A 23331-nucleotide genomic window follows, 5' to 3' on the forward strand; every position below is an offset into this window, starting at 1 on the left:
TGGGGCCATGTAGCCTAAAAGTTAGAGAAGAAGGCTTGGGAATAGAGGACTACAATTTAAAATGCCCTGAACCAGCAAAAGTAAAGATGAGAAACTAAATTAAGTGTTTTTTTTTGTCCCTCAACCTTCTCAGCTGAGAATAGTTACCTGGGAACTGACGTGTAAATCATTTTAAAGCATCTTTAAAACAGTATAATAGAGGTCTTTCAGAAAACTTAACTTTAATTTCATAGTTGTACATGTACAAAAATGTCTGGCTGTCTACAGACTCCATCATTTCTCTAGCACAGTAATATACAATTCATATGTTTTTTATGAATTCAGAATAATATATCACTTTTCTATTGATTATTTAGCTTAGCTTAAATGTATTACTAATTATTAATAATAGCTGTATTAATTCTTTATTAAATCACAATAAAAAAAGTAATATTTTTTTTTTCTGCATGTGTATATTGTCCCACACCTGGACAAGTTAACTGCCTGTTACCATGCAATGTGACCCAGAGGACCCATGAAGTCCCACAGGAATGCAGACCTCAGAACAGCTTAGTCACGCTATCCAACTCTGTCTGTTAATACAGACACTGGACTAATGTTCCATAGAGAGAATGCAGATCTGGGATCAGGTGTTGGTGTTGGCAGAGTTATGTGATGTTTATGATTTACACAACGCTTAGATAAGCACTAGCCTGTCCAGATGACAGAGATGCCAGGCAGCAGGTCTTCACCCACTGTCAGCAGATATGGAGACTTGGACACGCTGGGAGAACAGAGAGAACCACAGTACTCTACAGAGAACAGAGAGAGAGAGAGAGAGAGAGAGAGAGAGAGAGAGAGAGAGAGAGAGACTGTGACAATGCAATAATAAATAAATTATCTATTTATTTAATAGTGTTAAAAGTTTGTTTTTTCATTTGTACATTGTTTTTGTGAAAGTTTAGTTTAAACTATTGTTTTTTCAGCCTCAAATTGAACTGGATTCAGTTGTATGAGGGCAGAGAGGCTGAGGTTTATCAGTCTACCTGTGGGGCAGAAGAGGAAGACAGGTGGTTCCCCCAGGAAACGGAAGATCTCATTGGCCACAGACACCTGAGCGTGAGCGAATGAGGAGAAGGCCTCAGTGTCAGCTTGGCACATGGAGTGGTCGATGTCGTCGAACAGGATGGCGAACGCCTGGCAGCCCAGCTCTGCCACCTAGTGTTGAGGAGGAGAAAGATCAACAGAAAGTGGAGCAAGATTCAGTCTTCAGCAACACTTAAGGGAATTGTGGAGCTAAACGGGACAAATTTTAAAGTAGTCGGAGTGGGACAGATCTTAATAGGACAGTGGTAAGCTAAAAAATAAAGTAGGGCTGTGTGTGTGGGTGTATAGAAGTGTGTGTGTGGCTGTGTGCACAGTTATGGATGTGATAGCTAGGAATAACTGGCTTTCTTATTCTGCAGTGAAGATTCCTGTATATTCTACCATTCAAAAGTTTGGAATCAATATTTTTACTTCAATGAAAAAAACGCAGATGTTTTCATAAAGATTTGCAGTTACTATTTAAAGATGCCCTTAACTGTAATTATCTTGAAAATGAAAAAACAGCTTAAGCAAAAAAGATCTGTGAAAACAAGTCAATTCCAAAACCCAAAAATAGTTACATAACAGGGTTGCATTTCCCAAACCACTCTAAAGTATAAGAAGTTTGTAACCTCATATTTAAAAAGTTACGTAGAACTTAAACTCGATCATAACCTAGGAGTAATCTGACACTCTAGTAAGTTTTTAAGAACTCCAATTACGTAGTTCCACCCAAAAACGACAGGTATATTTCTATTATTTATAGTTATTTAAATACTTATCTGTTAGCCTTTATTATGAATATTTTCCTAATGAAACTTTTTGTGATATAATAATCAGAAAATTTATATAAATTTGTGGTTCAGAGTTAACAAATAAGTAACTGTAGGAATAACAAAATAATGCTTTAACGACAGTGGGAGTGATCTGAAGTTCCATATAACTATCTACCACCATCCAAAGAAAAGGACTGGTGTTTATGGTTAAAGGCACTGGGTTTAAAACATCCACCCAAACATACATAAGTTTTAAATTCAGTACATTAGAGTATAGAGTCAGTGGATATACAGTCCTGTAAGTTATATAAAGTCCCACAACACCCAAAATAACATGAAATAACCTGTTGGAATGTTGGGTAAGCATATTAGCTAGCTACTCTATGATCGCCTACTTCAGGCTGCATTCACTGTAAATACATTACGACCATAAACTATTTGATATGAAGCAACCAGAAATTCAATCAAAAGGAATAAGGTGGTTACCTGTCGAAGTTTGCGTTTCAGCAGAGTGAGGTCAGAGGAGCTGGAGAAGACGATGTCCTGACCAGGAGAAAGAGCATAGACAAAACTTAAACCACGCGACTCTGCCTCACACACCAGAGCTTTCAGCTGGGCTGGAGAAAAGAAAGAGAGAGAGACGCAGAGAGATAGAGAGAGGTGTTAGAAATTCAGCCTTCAAGAATCAAGAGTCAGATTCAGGTGTCAGGAGGCTGGATGTTCAGATTGCGACTTTATTCTTGTGCAGACAGAAAATCAAACACAGACACTGCTTAGTTGGTCAACAGTATAGACAGTCTGGTTTAGTTTCCTTCCTGAATGCCTGACAGACATTCAGGGTTTAAGTGCATCGAGGTTAGATGGAGGATAAGAGATTAGAGGGAAAATGTTGTGGCTGGCAATTATTTAAAACCTAAAGAAAGCAAGACAGTACCCCTTCATAGGCAGGGCTGAGTTACTGTTTTAATGCAACTTTCAAAATGGAATAATCTAGATTCTACATCTTTACATATAGAAACTCAGGACATGGATATTTACATTTGCACCATATTTAGTATAAAATCTGCATGTAAAGTTGAAGGTGGATGTTTACAATTCGTTAAAAATTACATTAAATATAAAGGAAACAATAGCTTGTGCATCACTTTAAATTGTTCTGTTTGTTTACAAATAAAAAAACATAAGTTTTAATCTAAGAACGTAAAATCGTTATCATAATCGGGATTGTTCATACATTTGAAGAATATCAAGATTATTTTCCCGGCCCTACCCAGAGGGTAAGAGACAGAGAGCAGGAGGGTCAGAAAGATCAGTGCTTTTGGTTTTCAATATATCAATAAAGCTGCCATATGAATCATATACCTTCCTCATCTGCAGAATACACCTCCCTCCACAGCAGCCGATGCTTCAGGTCATCTTTAGGACCATAGAGATACGTATTGAGACCCCATCTCTGCATCCTGAGAAAAGAGAAAGAGAGAGAGAGAGAGAGAGAAAGATAAGGCAAACTATTTGGATTTCATTAAAATTCTATTATTATACTGTCAGCATAAGAACAGTTACAGTCTATGTACACTGTATGCACTGTATGCTCATGATATCGATAAATCGTACAATAAATGTGATCTCAGTCATTTTTGCTGACCTTAATATTGCTTATTATCATTTCTTTAGCAATGTAGAAAATAAGAATTCATTGTTTTAGGATATTCAGTATTTTCATTCCAAATGTTTAAATATTTTAAAGAATTAAAAATATATTTATGTGCTTTAAAAGGGTGTTATTGCAATATTAGAATATTGATATATCTGTGGCTCAAAAAGCCATATTGTACACTTTAAAATGACAATGATATACTTTAACAAAAATAGTTATAATTAGAGGGCTAATAGTTTCTAGACATCTGACGGTTTATAAGCTGCCACTCGTTGCAGTAAAAAAGTAATAACACCAGATCATATGTTCCAAGATGGCGGCGCATGCACACACAGCGGCTTCTCTCTCTCAGAGGAAACAGCATTTTCGTGTCCTTGTTGTATTGTACATAGGTTCATGGGTGGCTTCTAGTTCTATTAAGCCCTATTCCAACAGAATAAGTTTCTCAGGGGGTCCTGGGGTAATTTTCTCTTTTATAGGAGGGTCCTCTGTGATTCTATTTCCGTCTAGAACGACCATGTACGTGTTTTTCTCAGACGTCCAAAAAAAAACGCCCAAAAACTCACTGGTCCTCCTGTTTTTTTCAACTGTCCTCCAGAAGCAAGAGTTTTATCACTGAGTAGAAGTGTGAAATATTTTTCACATACGTCCCCCTGAGAAACTAATCTCGTTCGAGCAGGGCTTTAGCAGCCCTTTTTTATGGAGAAAATCATGCCTGAGTTTTAGCAAGAACCTGCCGATATAAAAAAATGTTTCACAATACAGGAGATACAATTCAATATATCACAAAATATCATGAACTGTAAGGCAGGAGATATATTGTGATGGTTGAAATTAAAATGGACACAAAATGTCACCAAAATGCATATCACAGTATTTTTTAATTTTTTGACTGTTTCACGGTATATCACAGTATTTTATTTTATTTTCTTTATTATTTTTTGCATGACTGGGCTTTAATATAGGTTTATAACTTAATGTACTGTTAGAAGTACATATAATATAAAACACCATTACTTTAAATTAAGATTTTGATTATAATTGCGTTTACTTTATTATCAGAAAAAAACAGCAGAAAAATGTCAACATTAGGCCTTTAAAAGAGATACAACAACAACTTTAACACAGCTTCCTTTACAAAGTCTAAAAAATATTTTAAATAGTTCCATAAACACTATAAATTTAAAGAGATTTCTCAAAAGCTCTATTGCAGAAGTAAAACACAAGTTTAATATAAATTTACTATATGTGATTCCTGAAGCCATTAGAGGCACTGCCGTATTTAAATCCGCCATAATTCCCTTCTATCTCCAGTCAAAAAATAATCATCATTCAAATCATCCTTCAAGCTACAGTATTACTTTATTTAAAAAGGTTTTAGTTACTGCTCTATTTTTTTGGATAAAAACACTCATACAGTAGAAACGGCAGCAGGAGGTGTTCTGATTTCTCTCCAGGCAGCACAGAGCTAGACCAGCCTTTGGCTCCGCGCGGCTGCGTGTTATTCCTTGATGGTGATGTTCCACACAGCGGAAAAGTCTTATAAAATCTGTGTAAAAAAAGTTTTTTTTAATGTATTCTAAACACAGTAAATCACTGCTATCTAGAGGGTGGGGTTTAAACACAACAAAGCATAAAACTTTAAATTGAAAAGTCTTTACATGTAAACCAAAAATTTAGAATCTAAACTGCGCTTTTTGTGGTACCTCTATATAACCATATTTTATTACACTTCTAGAGATTATACAACCAAATCACATGGTATATAGTAACAAAAATAATTTAATAAATGCTTTGAAACTACAACTACATACACAACCACATAAACCTGTAGAAAAACAGATATGCCACAAACACCACCTCCTTGTTCCCCAAGCAGCCCAGGCAGTGGGGGAGACGATAATGGCAGTTATACCACTGCTCTCCATCATCAATAATGGAGAGGGTCAAGTGTCCTGCAGAGAATGGCTTGGGGCTTGGATCGATATCACAGCTCCCAGACTGACCTAAGGCCATTTGCACTCTGTATGAATCTGAGGAGGATGGTGGAGTTTATGACTGGCGGTCTCACGACATCCTGGCTGGATATGTCTGTATTAGAAACTGATCCGTGTGTCTGTATTTATACCCAGAAGAAGACCACTAGACGAAGTGTGCTATTTGGAGAATCATTACAGTAAGTCCTGTATTGGAGTATTTCCACAGTACTATAGCCAATGTGGGAACGCAGCTAACTGGCACTGTCTTGAGCTAAGTGAGTAAAATTAATGTTTATTGGACAGACTTGGTCGATACAAATACAGTTTAAGACACTGAAAGACGGCAAACAGAGTTACGGTGTGGAAAAGAGCGAGACTCAATGAAGCATTTGGAATCAGACCCAAGTATATGCTCTAAGGAACTGGAAGAACTACAAGATTCCAGACCAATTGTAAGATGTTCTCCTTTGTACCAAAAATGCAACTAAAGATTTTTTTCCTGGTCACCTAGTTTTCTCTGTCGATTATTATTATTCACCAATTATTTTTGTTGTGTCATTTTTTTCTGCTTCCCCTGGTCCAATGCATGATTTACTGCACCTTGTAAGTATTTTAGTAGATTTTAGTAGATTAAAGTATTTTAAACTATTTTAATCTCTTTCATTTTGCAGGACATTTTGATGACAAGTTTAATGTGTCTTTATTCACCTTAAAATTATGGAAGACATATTTCATGTCATATGTTGATGTTGCTGGAGGCTACTCAAATATATCTTCATATAGACCCCAGCCCCCAGCACTCTAGTGTACTGTAGTGAACTCCAGTTAAAATAATTATTATAATTAATGTTATCAGTTATCTCAACTAATCATTGGAGCCCTACTTTGCACATTCAATAATTTTAATAAACAATAACAACATTCAAAGAAACATTCAAAGGTCTATTTTTAGGATTTCTATAAATTTCACATTTTCAAGTATTCCCTGCCTCAGAATACCTAATGGAGACTCCTGGAAGGAGATAAAGTCCAGTCCTTTAAAGTGCATGGTGAAATGTACTTAATAGGTTAAAATATGCTTAAAAGTCCCTGTCTGGCCCACAAAGTAATTAAATCAGCTGAATCAGGGTTATAAGGGCATGGAATATCCTGAGACTGTGCTGCCCAGGTCAAAAAATCTTCAGGACAAGGGCGTAAATTACTGATCAATACAAACCCAATTTGAGAAATGAATAGACAGAAAACAGACTTACTGTGTCTACCTGTCCCTTTGTAGCTTTTAATTAAGGGACTATAACTCGTAGGACTATAGGACATGGTTTAAGTAATCCATGCTCTTGGACTGCTTGTCTAACTAATTGCAGGCTTTTTTGTGCATCAGCTTCAGAAGAGGCTCTTCTATTACAGTGTCATGCTGTATCCCAGTTTTAGGGTATTAGCAAACTTTCTATAGCTTAGGCCATCTTTGTGGCCAATTCTGTTTCTCACATTTTCTTGTCATTAAGTGCCATATTGATTATGCAGTGTCCATTATGAGAAAACTGTACCCAAAGCACTACATTTAACAGGCCTTTAACTTTGAGGGCACAGTAAATTAACATTATTATACAAGCTCTAGACTGTACAATACTTCATATTGTACCAAAGTGTCATATCTTCAGCATTGTCCCATGATACGGTATAATAATATTTTTGCAAAAAATGTGAGGGATGTACTCACTTTTATGAGATACTGTAAGTGTAAACTGGATGTTTATAGACTCCTTTATTCTTCTAAATCCATAATAGGAGACCTTTTTTAATAATAGTACTGGCTATATCTATCATATACCATATATTAGAAAAGTGTCGCATGATTATACTAATTAATCACAAAATTAGCATACTGTCAAGTCTAGATATGTTTGTAAGTGCTGCTCAGACAGTATGTGTGTGTGTGTGTGTGTATGCAAGTGTCAGTAATGAGAAGCAAAGACATATACCAAAAATACACTGAGGTTAAGTTTTTGTTGTTTTGAAATATTAAAACACGCCTCCCAAGGGCTGACCACTCACCAACCACATGAAAACAGCACAGCAAGCACATTGTTTTATCCAACCTCCATCCAAGCCTTAAATTCTCTCAATCTCTTTCTCTCATTCCCACTCAAATCACTCATTCCCTACTCAACTGCTGTATTTCATTCTGTATTACCTGTAAATACACCTCACCTACACATCTATATCCCCCTCTCATCCTGCGCATCTGCGGGATCTCTCAGCCTAAGTCAAATGTGTAAAAATACTCACCTCCCCACCCACGACCTCCCACCCCACCTCTCTCACACTCCGTTTTTTTCCTCTTTTACTATTAATCCCTTCATCCATCTCTTATCTGGACCTGTGCCCTGTGTCCTCTCTCTACTCCTCTCCCCTACTGAGTGGGTAGGGCATTCTCTCATCTCCTCTCTTCCTGTGCAGATGGTGTCCTACACGTGTGTGCTCTTTGCTGACTAATTACACACACACACACGCACAGACTGTACACTCACAGTGCAAATCATTAGGAAGACCTGGACACCAGATCGGTCATGCATTTATATAATCAGCTAATCATGTGCACCATAAAATTGTGCAGAAGCAGGCCAGCAGATTCAAGCATTGTTTATATTATCAAAAAAAAATGTGGAAAAATATTAGACCATCATTGATTTTGACTTTGACATCGTTTTTGGTGTCTGAAGGGCTGGTTTGAGTATTTTTGAAACTGTGGATTTAAAGGATGTGCTAAATATGAGATTTAATTTATTCTACAACTAAAACTAAAGGTGTCCTGAGGGACACTATATGGACAAAAGTATTGGGACACTTGCATGAGTATCAAGATATTGATGTGAATATGATAAATTCAGATCCACATTAAATAAACCTCCTCAAAGTGTTTTTGGCTCTTGACTTGGCTGCACTACAAAGTAGTTAGGTGTGTCTGCTCACTGTGGACCTCTTTGTTGCTCAACTTCGCTTTACCTTAATCTACCCAACTCTACCTCGCTCTGCCTCCAGCTTTGTAACTTTATGTGAGTACACTATTGCAGCAGATGGGTAATGCACTTTAATTTGGCTGTAATTCAAAATTCATCACTTTTGATAAGTTTATTGTAAAAACACATATCACGATAACGATATAAACAGATTTAATCCCACAACCCTACTTTTTTTACATCGAATATGTTTGAGAGAATTAGTAGTCCAGACAACAAATTTAGCCCTAGTAAAAAAAAAGGCTCAGATTCTTAAGCTTGCACATTTTTTCAGCTTCCAACACATGATTACATTTTACATTACAATACATTACACTTGGCAGATGCTTTTGTCCAAAGCAACATACAATAGTCACGTACAAAAGTAATAGAAGTTTAAAGGTAAAAACCTCTTTAGATAGAGTTTGAAGGAGGTCAAAAGGAAATAATGGGATAGAGGAGTGAGGGAGAGGAAGAAGGAAATGAGGTTAGAAGTAGTTAGTGTGTTAGAGGTGTTAGGAGAGTAAGTGCTCCCTGAAGAGCTCTGTCTTGAGGAGTTTATTAAAGATAGCGAGAGATTCTCCTGATCTGGTAGTAGAAGGTAGTTAGTGTGTTAGAGGTGTTAAGAGAGTAAGTGCTCTTTGAAGAGCTCTGTCTTCAGGAGTTTATTAAAGATAGTGAGAGATTCTCCTGATCTGGTAGTGGAAGGTAGTCTGTTCCACTATTGGGGAACTCTGTATGAGAACAGTCTGGATTGCTTTGTGTGAATGTTTGTTTGGTAAAGTCGAGGCGACGTCCATTGGAGGAGCGCAGCGGCCGGGAGGTAGCGTAAGCCTTCAGGAGTGATCAGTGCAGGTAGGAAGGAGCTGTTCTGTCATCACCTTGTAGGTGATTGTAAGAGCTTTGAATTTGATGCGAGCATCAACTGGTAGCCAATGGAGCTTAATGAGCATCACATCAATAACTAACTGTTCACTTGCTGCCTAATATGTATATCCTAATCATTATACAGATTTCACTGTACAGACAAAATCAATGTTAATCACATTACACTAAATTTAGTTAATAAACACTGTCTTATACACAGTCCTATACACTGTTTGTGAAGTATTACTGTATGTTGTATAACTATACCCCAAAGTATAGTATAGATTCTGACTGCAGAGCAGCTGTTCTTTGTTGTTTCACTGCTGTGAGCACAGTAGAGCAAAATCCTAGCATCTTACTTGGCATGGCAGTGAATATTAAATCCTCCAACTCCAACATACCTCCTCTCACAGATCTCTTCCTTCTCTTTCTCTTCATCACTCTACAGCTTTCCTTTTCACTTAAGTCTGTCCAATTATCATCTAACTGCTTACATCACCACTGTAATCATCACTTTATCAATTACCACCCTCACCCAGGGGAAATGAAGAAATTCTGTATCGCTGCTTCCTATGAGGGTTAATGGTTGTGTGTTGTGTACAAAACTGCAGATCACTGAAGCCTCACTGGCACCAGCACCTAGGCTTTTTACTGCAGTCGTCATTTAACATCCCCTTCTACAGAAACTACAGTCTGTGCTCTACTGACATCTAATTAAAACACATATAACATGAAGCAATGTAACAAAAATATTCTTATAAAATGCTGTTTGGTTATATTTTGTGTTTTAATGGCATGTTGTACACTGCAAAACTGGATATGTTGAATTTACTTAAATAATTTGAGGAAAATTTAAGTAATGTTTACTTATTCTTCATATTTAATGGTCAGGTGAATAAAATGTAAGATATGATTTTGTATTCTGCCTTCTTTTTTATTTAACTAAAGTTAAAAAATACAAAGATCCAATTTAAATGTATATATTCCCACAAATGTTCACCTAATTCAAAGCAGTAGTATTGTGTATGTAGTTTAGTATGATGATGTGAGATGTCACATATTCTCCATACTTACCACTCAAACAGCACTTTCCTCTGCTCCATGGACCATGGTCGCCCATAGAAGCCTGCACAGAAGATGTACATAAATAAAATATATCATATACTATGATATCAGTTACATATACATCAAAGGCTGCATGATAAATTGTTCACTTATTGTTACTGTTTTGTATATATTGTCATATGTTATATAATATAGTTTAGTTTAATATTGGATATATGGAATGCATTATTATTATAATTAAAGGTTGAATCACTGACATGTATACTGGTCAAATCTGGTCAAAATAAGTAGTATTAACAGTATATACATACTAGGGGTGGGCAATATTATATCGTATACAATATATCGTGACAGAAATATTATGATATTAAAAATCCATATTGTGATAATAGGGCTATTCTGTCTTAAAAGTAGTCTATTATTTACTGTGAAGCCTTAGGTGTATTTATTGTATAATTGTTTTAGTTAGCAGTTTATATGCATGCACTAAATATTCTGCAATATTATTTGCTGCATTATATTATTTTATGCTAAATTATTTATTTTGCCACATTATGATTATACTGCTATACTATTATACTATAATCCTGAAATAAATGCTATACGATTTAGTTTTCCTATATCGCCAGGTATATCGTTTCGCAAAAAAACTGAAATATCGTGACATTATTTTAGAGCCATATCGCCCAGCCCTAATACATACCGCTATATTATATTATCCTGTAGCATCTCCTGATCTGCAATTTTTCAACATAATTTGATTCTGGTAGTGTAAATGTTTTTCATTGTGCCGAAATTTTAGGGTGAATGGATAAGCAGGAGTGCAATCTTTTGAAAGTGACTTCCATTTAAAGTTTTTTCTTTCTCCTATAAATGTGTTGTTTTTGCTTTTTAGTGACAACATGCAAATGACATGAACTAAAACAGTCCTGTGTCAGTCTTGTGTCCCTCTACTGCACATTCAGGCAGAGAATAAATTTGCAGCACAAATCTTTAAGATGAAGGCAGAGTTTAAGTGTGCTGTTTTACAGTCGATCGTGTAGCAAGAGTGTAAAACATGAACATGCACTTTTAAAATGCAATATGCATTATAAGAATGTGGGAATGTTCATAATCAATATGCAGCGCAAGAATACAGTATAAATATTTACTGAGAATGTGGAATATTAATATGCATAATCAACCTGCACTTGCAGCATATCACACATGACTCGCCAAAACACTAAATTGGCAATTCATGTGCATTATCGGATTTTATGTACATTATAAACATGCAGCAGGAATTGTTAACCAACATGTATGACATATACATGCTGTACGAATTTTAAGCAAAAATATGAAGCATAAAGATCATTACGAACATGTAGTATAAATGTTATCATGAATGTGCATTATGATCATACAGTATCAACATGTCATAGAAATGCAGAGTATGAATATGGATTATGTACATGCAGTAGAAAATGTAAAAATAAGGTAAGGTAAAATTGCATATTAATATACTTACCAATAACAGGAACATTATTACATTTAGTATATTTTCAACAAGCAGTATAATAATGCTTATTAAAATTGCATATTATAATGTATGAAATGATGCATGTATTTTAATTAAGAAAGTGGCATATTAATATGCATTATTAACTTGCAGAATAAATCTTCTGTAAGAAAGTGTGTTTTATAGTATTTATATAGTATAATTACACTATAAATATTAAGTAACAATGGGGAGTATGAGCGTTTAAATAAATAAAACATATAAATGAATAATAAATCTGCTTCTTCCACAAGAATGCATATACCACCATACAGTAAGAATGCTGAGCAGCAGTGAGAATAAATGTATTTTATAAACATGCAATATGAATTGTCAACAAGAATGCATATTAATAATACAATTATAAACACAAAACATAAATCTTTAGCAAAAATATAGAATGTGAACATACATTATAAACATGTGGCATGAAGCTTCACAAAGAAAACACATCATGAATGTGGACTGTAAACCTGCAGTATGAATCTTTAGCAAGTATGTAAAGTAGAAATAGGCATTGTCAATAAGCATATGGAATCTTTATCAAGAATACATGTTGTGTATATATTATAAACACAAATTTGATGTTTTAGTAAGAATGCATATTATGAATGTGATCATAAATACAGGGTGTGAATGTATTCTGCAGTTGCTGTGCTGCATAATCTGATCCAGGCTGTTCCAGGCTTTTTAGCTATTCTGCTCTGCCACAGGCTAACTGTATGTGCTACAGTACTACTGCGGGACAGAAGTGGGTCAGTGGTGAGCAAACACCTCCACAGTCGCTTACAGAATACGATACATGTGGGTTTTGACCGTTTCATATGTGATTTTTCTTCTCTTTTTACTGCAAAGAAAGAGATTGAACACATTCACACAGCCAAAAATGTGACGTAAAAACAGAGCCAAACTGGGCTAATTGGACTAAGCATAACGTATGTCAGAATCAGTGTAGAACAGGTGTGAGTATCTATAACAGCCTCTTTCACGCTCAATTTTGAATATGTCTATTTATAACGCTGCTCTGATGCTTGTGAGATGGGTGCCCTAGTGCTCTATTAGGAGAAATGGGTTAACAAACAAACACATGATAAAACACATGCAATAAGGTTGACTCCATTATAATATAGTGCAGTTTGCCGATTGACCGGCTCAGGCTTTGACCAGCACATGGTATGTGGGGGGGAGGGATGTGCATGGCATGCATGGGAATGGCATGTTTTTACCTGGATGACTAGCTTAGGTTTTGACCAGTATATGGTATGCTACCACCTGGATGACCAGCTTAGGTTTTGACCAGTATATGGCATGTTTTTACCTGGATGACTAGCTTAGGTTTTGACCAGTATATGGTATGCTACCACCTGGATGACCAGCTTAGGTTTTGACCAGTTTATGGTATGTTTTGTTGTTGGTGACAAGCTTTACATTTTGACCAGTTTGACCTAAGCTGATTATCCAGGTGATAACATACATACAATATACTGGTTAAAACATAAGCTGCTTTTTTAAGCTAAGCAGCTTTTGTTTTACCCAGTATATGGTATGTGTGTTATCACCTGGATAACCAACTTAGGTTTTGACCAGTATACGGACGGTATGTTTTCACCTGGATGACCAGCTTAGATTTTGAACAGTATATAGTATGTTTTTCCTGAACGACCAGCTTAGATTTTGACCCGAATATGGTATGTTTTTACCTGGTTGACCAGCTTAGGTTCTGAACAGTACGTAGTATGTGTTCATCTGAATGACCAGCTTAGGTTTTGAACAGTATATGGTATGTTTTACCTGGATGAGCAATTTAGGTTTTGAACAGTATATGGTATGTTTTACCTGGATGAGCAATTTAGGTTTTGACCAGTATATGGTATGCTTGTTTTGTTGAAGTTTGATGGGTTGGCTGGTCTAAGAGAATGATCCACCTGACCAAAACTGATAACCAGAGTAATCAAGAAGCTGGACCACATTTGATTGACCAGCATGACCAAAAAAAGCTGGTTGAACATCCACATTGCCCATCAGAAGCTGGTCCTGAGCTGGATTTCTCAGCAGGTATCTCTCACACTCAATAACAAAGACCACTACAGGACCACCACGGTTGCTTACCTTCAACAACCCCGCACAGGAACTCGTCTCTCCGCTCCATCTCTGTTGGTATTGCTGTAAAACCGCGCACAGCCCGGGTGGGTATTCTCGTCTCCAGCGTCAAAACATCCGCGCTACGGCCATGGCCGAGAGCCCGAGCCTTCAGCAGCGGCGCATCATCGCCCGCACTCCCCCGTCTCTCCCCGAGACCACCGGATCGAGCAAGGAGCCGACAGAGGCGGACTTCACCGCAGCCCAGCCCCCGAAATAGCCTCCCTACAACCGGGTAGATTAGATAAAACACACGGGAGCCTGGAGAGACAGAGAGAGGCGTGGATACTCCTCACCCGCTACTTCTGGGATTGGAGAGAGAGAGAGAGAGAGAGAGAGAGAGTGTGTGTGTTTTGAAGGCTTTGGTGGTGGGCGCTGCTCGCTGCCGTATCATAGCGACCTGCGACACCTAGTGAGCACTTTTTATAAACTCACCCAGGCCCAATCCCATTTCACCCCTTGGCCCTACCACCAATTTAGGCCCAATCCCAATTCTCTTTTGTACCCTACCCCTTTTGCACCCCTCCGATACAGATATACAGCTCTGGAAAAAAATAAGTTTCTAAGCACTCTAGTTTCTGAATCATTTGCTCTGATTTTGCTATTTATAGGTAAATGTTTGAGTAAAATGAACATTGAACAGTTGTTTTATTCTATAAACTACGGACAACATTTTTCCCAAATTCAGAAAATATGAAATGGCAGAAATAACAAAACAGATGCAGAGCCTTTAGACTTTAAAAATAATGCAAAGAAAAAAAAGTTTTAAAAGTTCAGAAATGTAATATTTGCTGGAATAACCCTGTTTTTTAATAAAAGTTTTCATGCATCTTGGCATGTTCTCCTGCTTTTGGATAACTTATGCCACTCCTGGTGCAAAAATTCCAGCAGTTCAGCTTGGTTTGGTGGCTTGATCTTGATCATCTTCCTCTTGATTATATTCCAGAGGTTTTCAATTTGGTAAAATTTATCATTTTTAAGTGGTCTCTATTTTTTTTCCAGAGCTGTATAGTATTGCAGTCAATCGCTTAAAAAATGTAATCAGATTAATTACAAAAATATTTTATTATTAACTACGATTAATTGCACTTGTTCTTCTTAAGACGCAAGTTTTTATAGAGGTTATTCAAATGTAAATCAAATAGAATGAATGTAAGAAATGTAAAATGCAAATATATTTATAATAGTGGTGTAAATTAAAATACTAGTATTTACTTGTAGGTTTAAGGGGAGAAAAAATTCAAAGTGGTGCACTGCAATAAAAATGCATGGTAAACTGGAAAGTGGAAACTTTTTTTTACTTTATTGTAAACATCTATGCTTGGTTGTAAGGATTTCTGAATTAGAACTTAATTCGCTGAGTATAAAATATGGAGTCAAATTGGGGTCTTTAATGCTGACGAGAAAATAAAACTGTCACAAAAAAAATCTCCACGAATTGCAAAAAAAATCTAATTTTGCAAACAAAGAAGAGAACATAAGTTACCTTTTTTCACTTGTAATATTTTTTTTAGAATTAATCTTTTGCAAAAACACTTTTTCTTTGCGTTTTGCACTTTGCGTTCCTTTTTTCTCTTTGCAATACTTTCCCTCCTTTGCGTTCCTCCGTTTTGTTTGCGAGTCTATTTTGACCCCTTTTTGACGTGGGGGCGTGGGGAGAGGAGAGGGGCGTGGCTATGGAGGAACGCATCATCAGCTGGAGCCTCTGCTCAGCCTAGACGCTAACCAGGCTGAACAACAGCTATTTAACAGTTATAATTCATAAGTTAATTCTAATCATTTATTTTACATATACCTAACTACTGAATTATATAATACTGTATTGTTGTTTTCAGTTAAATTAAGCAAAACGCTGAATTTTAGCTTCTTTTTTATCCAGCGTTCTTGCTGCAGTTACACGCGGCCGCCTGTAGATGGTGGATTTTAACAGTGAAAAACGCCATTAAAACACAACGCTGCAAAAACGATCTAAATAAAAAGGAAAAACCCAGAACGTTTAATTTGTACCACGGCCGGGAAACTTACTATTTTCTTGATGGAACCATATACTCTGTAAACACTCAGAATAAAAAGGTAAAACACAGAAAGACCTCCAAGTTTATTTAAACTTCAATGTAAAATAGATAAAATAAAATAATAAAACAGAACATAACAAAAAAGAATATTAATGTTCAATTTACAGTGTGATTATACAAAATATCAAAAGTAATATTTGCTCTTTAGTGTGAGGTACTGAATCTTACATCTGACATTTAAATGTTTTCCTGTTTTCTATTATTATTTTAATAATTAATATATTTTTGCTTTTAGGATAACTTCATATGGGCACACTGTGTGTCTAACCTTATCTCACAGTCTCCTCTTTTTTTATTTTTCTGTCATGTGTTTGTGTGTATCTGTATAAAAGTTCCTGGAACAGACTAATTTCCACAGGGAGATTAATACATTATTTTTTATGCTATGTTCGGTTTTATTATCTTATTTTATCTATATTATTTTGAAGTCCAAATTAAACGTTCTGTGTTTTCCTTTTTATTTAGATCGTTTTTGCAGCGTTGTGTTTTAATGGCGTTTTTCACTGTTAAAATCCACCATCTACAGGCGGCCGCGTGTAACTGCAGCAAGAACGCTGGATAAAAAAGAAGCTAAAATTCAGCGTTTTGCTTAATTTAACTGAAAACAACAATATTATATAATTCAGTAGTTAGGTATATGTAAAATAAATTATTAGAATTAACTTATGAATTATAACTGTTAAATAGCTGTTGTTCAGCCTGGTTAGCGTCTAGGCAGAGCAGAGGCTCCAGCTGATGACACGTTCCTCCATAGCCACGCCCCTCTCCTCTCCCCACGCCCCCACGTCAAAAAGGGGTCAAAATAGACTCGCAAACAAAACGGAGGAACGCAAAGGAGGGAAAGTATTGCAAAGAGAAAAAAGGAACGCAAAGTGCAAAACGCAAAGAAAAAGTGTTTTTGCAAAAGATTAATTCTAAAAAAAATATTACAATTGAAAAAAGGTAACTTATGTTCTCTTCTTTGTTTGCAAAATTTGATTTTTGTTGCAATTCGTGGACATTTTTTCCGTGACAGTTTTATTTTCTCGTCAGCATTAAAGACCCCAATTTGACTCCATAATAAAAGGGTGTTTCAATGGGATGCGCAGTGCAGGTGTAGTTAACGGATGTCACCTTCATCTATCTATAAATAATATTTATTAAACACTGCATCAGTTTTAAATATATAATAAATAAATAAATAAATAAATAAAACTTTGTTTAGTGATCTGTAAGATTTGTTTATATCGTTGCTTAGTTACCAAGGAGCCAATCACACCGCAGCTAGCAGCAACGGAAACATGCTAAAAGTTGGTTAGCTCGCTAACGGGGTAAAACAGGTAACTTGAAATAAAGGTATTTATCCGCGGTCTGTCACTGCTCTAAAGAGACTGGGTTCAGAATTTTAGAGCAGAGAGAATGGCTGAGAGCAGAGAAGAGCAGCTGCAGGAGAGCTCACGAGCATACGGGCACTTACAGACCGAGTGAGGAAAAATACAGAGACAAACCTTTACAACATGAGTCTAGAGTGCAGCTCTGACCCTGTGCTCTGATTTATACTCCTCAGGTACAACTCATTGACTGGAACTCTCAACACCATGAAAAGGAGGGCAGCACAACTGTATCCTTGTGATGTATCTCTCTCTTTCTCTCTCTCTCTCTCTATTATTGAAGCTAATAAACATTAAGTAGACTAAATGTATGTAGAATAGCATTACATCCAAGCATTCTGCTCTTCTATAGCACCTAATAAATACATCAAATAATATAAAAATGCTCTAACAAATGATTAACTACAAATGCAGACACACTCTCATAGACACACACACACACCAGAGTGGAGCGTTAAACTGTTTAACTTAAAATCCAGACGAAAAGATAATGAGTTTCTTCATAATGAAATCTACAAGACACGCATGGAGACTGTAAGTAGCCTTACACACACACATCAGATTATTATAAATGTGATGTTCATTGCTGTTCTCATACAAGAGCAACACATTTACACTAACACACAACCACCATCTCACTGTCATGGCAGTGCTGAGAATGATTCACCACCCAAATAATCGCTGCACTGTGGTGTTCATGTGGGGTCCTGACCATTAAAGAACGTTGTAAAAGGAGGATAATAAAGTACAGAAACAGAAGGACAACAGTTTTAGAAAATAAATAAATGGTGGAATAAGTACTCCTATGACTAGGTCTGTACGCTTTGATTTACACCAAGCAAACGTTTGGTCTTTAAATTAATCACAGTCTTTACACCCACTCAGTAGTAAGGTTGGGACATAGTATAAATATTGTGGTGTATCTTATCATTTTCATTTGCAATACATTATTAACATGCAGAATTAAAAATTAATATATATATATATATATATATATATATATAATTTGGCTGCTTCATTACTCCATTGGTGGCACTAATCATATGAATATGGTAAACCTGCAGAGAAAAATATTGTTTGTGAAATTTGTGTGAAACTAACATCAATAGAACCATCATTTCTGGAATTTGCTTATGTAGGAATATTATATTCTTTTCAATAATGCAGATGAAGTCAAGTATCATAGAGAATTGTTTTGCAAAATGTTGAGTATGGCAGAATCACTGTATCATGATAATGGTATTGTATCATGATAATGGTAATGTGGGCTACTATCATGAAAATATTGTATCGTGAGATGCCCTGTGATTTCTAATCTGCTTAGTAATCGGGTCATAATCAGATTTCGGCATTTATCTGCTTATTTAGGTGCTCATGTAAATAGCATACTTAGATTTCATAGAGCACATTAGGTCTAGAAATTTTGTTAAGAAATCTGATGAAGAAAGCATTTGCAGCAATCTCAGTTTACCAGTAATATCAGTATATTTTACAAAAAAAGGAGAGGACAGAAATTTTGAAGTACTATGAGATTATTGTTTGGTTTCAAAGTAGATTATTGCCTCATGTAAACGCAGAGTTTGGCCACAATCAGATTGTCCATGTGCATGTAAGTGCAATGATCGGTTTACTGACAAGATGGAGTTATCAGATGATTAAGTGCATATAAACTCACTTACTGTTAAAATTAGGCCAAGAACCTAATTTCAACAAATGTTGCCCACTGGGATTCACTGACACACACTCTCTTACATCCCTGCAGCAAGAGTACGTATCCTGTATGTTCAAGCAGACTCAGGATCGGCAGAGTGCGGTTGATACTCTGAAAGATCAGACCCAGAAGAAGCTGGAGGATCTTAGGAGACAGAGAGAGGAGGCACTGGAGAAATACCAGGAACAGACCACTGGTGTGTAGCGAGAGGGTGGTGTGATGTAGGTGTAATATGTAGATACTGTGGGATTTATAGACAGGAAAGTGTTTGTGTGGGAAAAGTGTAAAAACATTAAACTCGCCTTTTCTCTAGATGAAGTGAGAATTACACAAAAATCTGTGTGTGTGATTTCAGAGCTGAAGAGGGAGATTTTGAAGAAGGAACATGAGCTGGCTCTGCTAAAGACTGAGATAGCTGAACTCAAAGAATTTGAGGTAGCCACTTTAGTCTGTTTAGCCATTAAAACCAAGTGTTTTATTTCTCTTAAGAAGTGAGTTAAATAATATGTTACATTTTATAATTGTTATAAAAAGACTTTATTTTGTGTGTGTGTGTGCTGTAGAGTTTGAGGCAGCAGCAGTTAGGCCGTATAGCTGATCTGGAACAGGAGAAAGCAGCTATGCACCAGTATCATGCTGAGTCTCTGGCGGCTCTGAAGGCCAGTTTTTTAAAGGAGAAGGAACAGTATGAGGCACAGGTCAAAGACAAGATGCAGGCGTTCACCCAAGCAGCTGACAAGGTGAGTGTGGAACAACACACACTCACACAAACACAAATCCATTACATCAGACAACAAATGAGGAGCAAAGCTGGGGAAACAAGTTTACATCACATAAAAATGCAAGTGTAAGCACCCCAAGAATCGTTTTTAAACAAATAAATCGAACCCCCCAGGAGGTGGTTGCAATTAAGCCACATACATGTTCTAGTAGTGTAAACACTTTTGAGGATCCTTGCTTTCAGCAAGCGAATACAGCAAAAACACCAGTATTAATTGCTAAACAAGGAAAAAAATGGCATATTCCTTCCAAACACTGCAGAATTTTAGTTTGACTCACCCAAGATGCATTTTCACATAATACTGCTAAAGCCCCTCAGGAAATAACTAAATATTACATTATGAACGGCATGCTCACACAACTGGCACCCCCAGTAGGTCATGTTGGCTTCCAGCCTGCTCCAACTTAGTTTGGGGGAAAGCCATTTTAATGCTGGAATTGAAGAATTGCACCAGCTTGGAGCATCTGTAATTGGAAGGGAGCAATTTAGTAATCTGTTGTGGACCAGTTGCCACAGAATAAATTTTATGTCCAAATGTTTGTGGGCACTCCTTCTAATGAATGCATTTTAAGTTGTACCCTTTGCTGGCACAGATCATCAAATGCAAACACACAGCTTGTTTAGTCCCTTTAGGGAAGTATTGATAATAGATTAGGATCCAACCAGTACTTTTAGGGAGTTAAGGAGTTAGAGATGAAGTAGGGTAGTGATCAATTATCATCTAGACTACATTAACACATTTGTTATACTGAATGGAACCAAATCCTCAGATTAATGCTCCAAAATCTAGCAGAAAGACTTTCCTAGACAATAAAGACTTTTATTATTTAACACACTTCATTTCAAAATATACAATTAATGAGTTTGCGTCCCAATTCTTTTGTCCATGTAGCATATTTTCCTATCAGACTTTCGATATCTCACAGCTTCTGCACATATGCTGGTCATGACTCTTTGCTGATGTCAGAAAGAAAATGTTTGAGGTTGACAGGTGGGTGCAGCTCAGGACTGAACAGGACCCACAGGACCAGCTGCAAATGCAGATTCTTGACCTGCGCTTGTTGGAAGGCGAGAATAGCGGGAATGCTCTACTGAGCACGAAGAATAGAATGTGTTCACAGGCAAATACTTTTTTTGACAGCAGACTCAGAGTCCGGTCCTTCATCTAACTGGACTAATTACACTCTTTCTAACGTAATTTCAGAAGGGCCAGTGTTCTATAAACAAGACTGATATTCTTGATATGTTTAAAAAGCATATTGTTTTTTTGCGTTACGAAACTTTACAATGCTAAAGTAACATCATATTGTCCAAGATGGTCAGTGCAGAGAAGAAGGTTTTTTGACAAAATTCACAAGTCAAGATAGACTGGTGTCATGGTCTTGGTCTTCATTACAGGCACTGTGACAACCTAACATTAGCTTACTGAGGTCCTACAATCAGTAGGCATACCCTTTCTTAATACACACTCTGGTATGCTATTTTTACCATGTCAAGGCTTTTAGTGGTTGCTGTTTTTATATAATTAGTTTTTTTGACAGACAGAACATTTCTGGCAGCAGGGGTAGCAGAAAAATGTCTGTAAAAACAGTAAACATTGCCAGAGATTTGTCTATTTTTACAGACATGTATTATGTCTTTTTACACTAATTTTAAAACAATGTTAAACATGTATTAAACATTTATATAATATTCTTTATAGAACCGCCACCCTCCTTGTCTCTCTTTTAGGAGGCAACCCATTGTCTGCACTCTCGCACTCAAGAAGTATCTCAGGAGAATCAGCTTCTGCGCAAAGAGCTGCAGCAGCTCATCTCGAGAGCTTGTGCTCTCCGAAAAAAGAAGCTTTCGATGACATGCCGCAGGGATCCGCAACAGCAGAAAGAAAACACGCAGAAGCTCAATCATGTGAGCTCCTCCACTAACTCACTTTCTACAACACTAGAGGGTGCCAGCGCTGTGAGGACTGATGCTGGAGCAGATGCTACCGACTGAGGGAGTTGACACATGGCATCTGAACATAAACATTACAGAACAGTGTCTTGTAGTTGTTCATCTTTCATACAGTTGCACTGCCTGTGTACTGTAGAGCATTTGCTATTGCTATTTATCTTAAATAGCAGATTGATTAAAACAGTAACATATTTCAGCATATACTGATATTAGCCCCCCCTAACTTTCAAAAAAATTATTAAAACTATCATAACCATTATAAATAACTATTAAGCTATTATAAAACTTACTTTGATTATTTATCATATTTATAAGTTTTCAGACTACACGTTTGTCATATTTTTCAGCTTAATCATTTTATTTATTTAACTAATCATTTTTTTTTTCATTATTTCCGGTCATGCATGCATCCACCCTGTCCTGCAAGCTTCATGACATTAACAAAGAGACTATTTAAGAAAAAGTTGGCATTTATTAACAACATGGTTGACTTAGAGTCGCAAACCTATTGAATTGTTCATGGTGACCATGAGAGAATGGACAGCTTAAATTTACCTCAGCTAAATGTGGAGACAAATATTAAGTATAATTAATATTATTAATTGCTGAACATTTGTCTCTTGAAATAAAAATAAAACGATTGTGATGCCACTAATTCTTAAAGATTGGACAGGGAATTCTTGAACATGTTTAAATAGCCTGATGTGTGAAAATGGTTAAGTGAATAATTAGAATACCTTAATTATTAAGGAAATTATGATTGTAATATAATGTTATTTATCTGCTTGAAATGTTTATTCAACTTAACCGGGCAGCACTGCAATGGTAATGGTTGGAACACCGTTTGCCTGTATTACATTGTGTTTGCCAGAAAAGTGAGTAAATGACTGTAAGACATATACAGATACGTTTACTGGTCCAATTCTTTCACAGGTATAGTTAAGCTTATTTATACTACAACTAACAACATATGGTTCTTTTAAAGGGAGACTGTTTTTTGTTTAATTATGTAGTTAGTTAGTTAGTTAGTTATTTAGTTAGTTACATCAGAAGTATCCATAGCAGTAGCTACTTCAGAATGCATTCACTTTAAATACAGTACAACCATAAACCCTCCAATATGAATTGACCAGATATTCTGGCACAAATTAAGTAACCAGAATTTGGTGTCCTAAAAAAAGAAAAACAAATAGTTATCAAATGCCACCATAAAATTCTTAAAATACACTTGACATACTTACTTACTAATGCTAGAACTTTTAAGTGATGGTACAGTAACATTTTGGACTAATAGAAAGCTAATCTTAGGACAAATGTCTATTTAGTTATCTATAGAAGATTCAAACAGACAGATTGA

At 36.3% G+C, this 23331-nt stretch overlaps 2 protein-coding genes across 2 annotated transcripts in view; one reads left to right on the forward strand and one right to left on the reverse strand.

Moving 5' to 3' along the window:
* The window catches only part of si:dkey-183c6.8 (protein O-GlcNAcase), a 28930-nt gene extending 14493 nt beyond the window's left edge, over positions 1 to 14437 (reverse strand). The window contains exons 1-6 of the mRNA XM_007250201.4: positions 14055 to 14437; positions 10418 to 10469; positions 3204 to 3301; positions 2328 to 2458; positions 1026 to 1197; positions 693 to 791 (exon numbers count right to left, since the gene is read on the reverse strand). Coding sequence (XP_007250263.3) covers positions 693 to 791; positions 1026 to 1197; positions 2328 to 2458; positions 3204 to 3301; positions 10418 to 10469; positions 14055 to 14094 — 592 coding nt within the window. The 5' untranslated portion in view covers positions 14095 to 14437. The remainder of the gene's footprint in view (positions 1 to 692; positions 792 to 1025; positions 1198 to 2327; positions 2459 to 3203; positions 3302 to 10417; positions 10470 to 14054) is intronic.
* Positions 14438 to 17506: 3069 nt separating this feature from the next.
* ccdc166 (coiled-coil domain containing 166) lies at positions 17507 to 22877 on the forward strand. Its single transcript, XM_007250205.4, has 7 exons — positions 17507 to 17622; positions 17706 to 17759; positions 18009 to 18063; positions 19292 to 19436; positions 19596 to 19675; positions 19804 to 19980; positions 21753 to 22877. Exons 1-7 carry the CDS (start codon positions 17558 to 17560, stop codon positions 22014 to 22016), a joined length of 840 nt encoding a protein of 279 aa, XP_007250267.3. The 5' UTR covers positions 17507 to 17557; the 3' UTR covers positions 22017 to 22877.
* Positions 22878 to 23331: the final 454 nt, after the last annotated feature.

The sequence above is a fragment of the Astyanax mexicanus genome, chromosome 8 (assembly GCF_023375975.1).
Source record: "Astyanax mexicanus isolate ESR-SI-001 chromosome 8, AstMex3_surface, whole genome shotgun sequence".
In the NCBI taxonomy this organism is placed as follows: Eukaryota; Metazoa; Chordata; class Actinopteri; order Characiformes; family Acestrorhamphidae; genus Astyanax; species Astyanax mexicanus.

Bases quoted from the DNA above. Each gene is read 5' to 3' on its own strand.
- ccdc166 (XM_007250205.4), top strand. From the start codon at position 17,558: ATGGCTGAGAGCAGAGAAGAGCAGCTGCAGGAGAGCTCACGAGCATAC. The intron at 17,623-17,705 runs GTGAGGAAAAAT...TATACTCCTCAG, and splicing joins TACGGGCACTTACAGACCGA to GTACAACTCATTGACTGGAA. The intron at 19,437-19,595 runs GTGTGTAGCGAG...GTGTGATTTCAG, and splicing joins ATACCAGGAACAGACCACTG to AGCTGAAGAGGGAGATTTTG.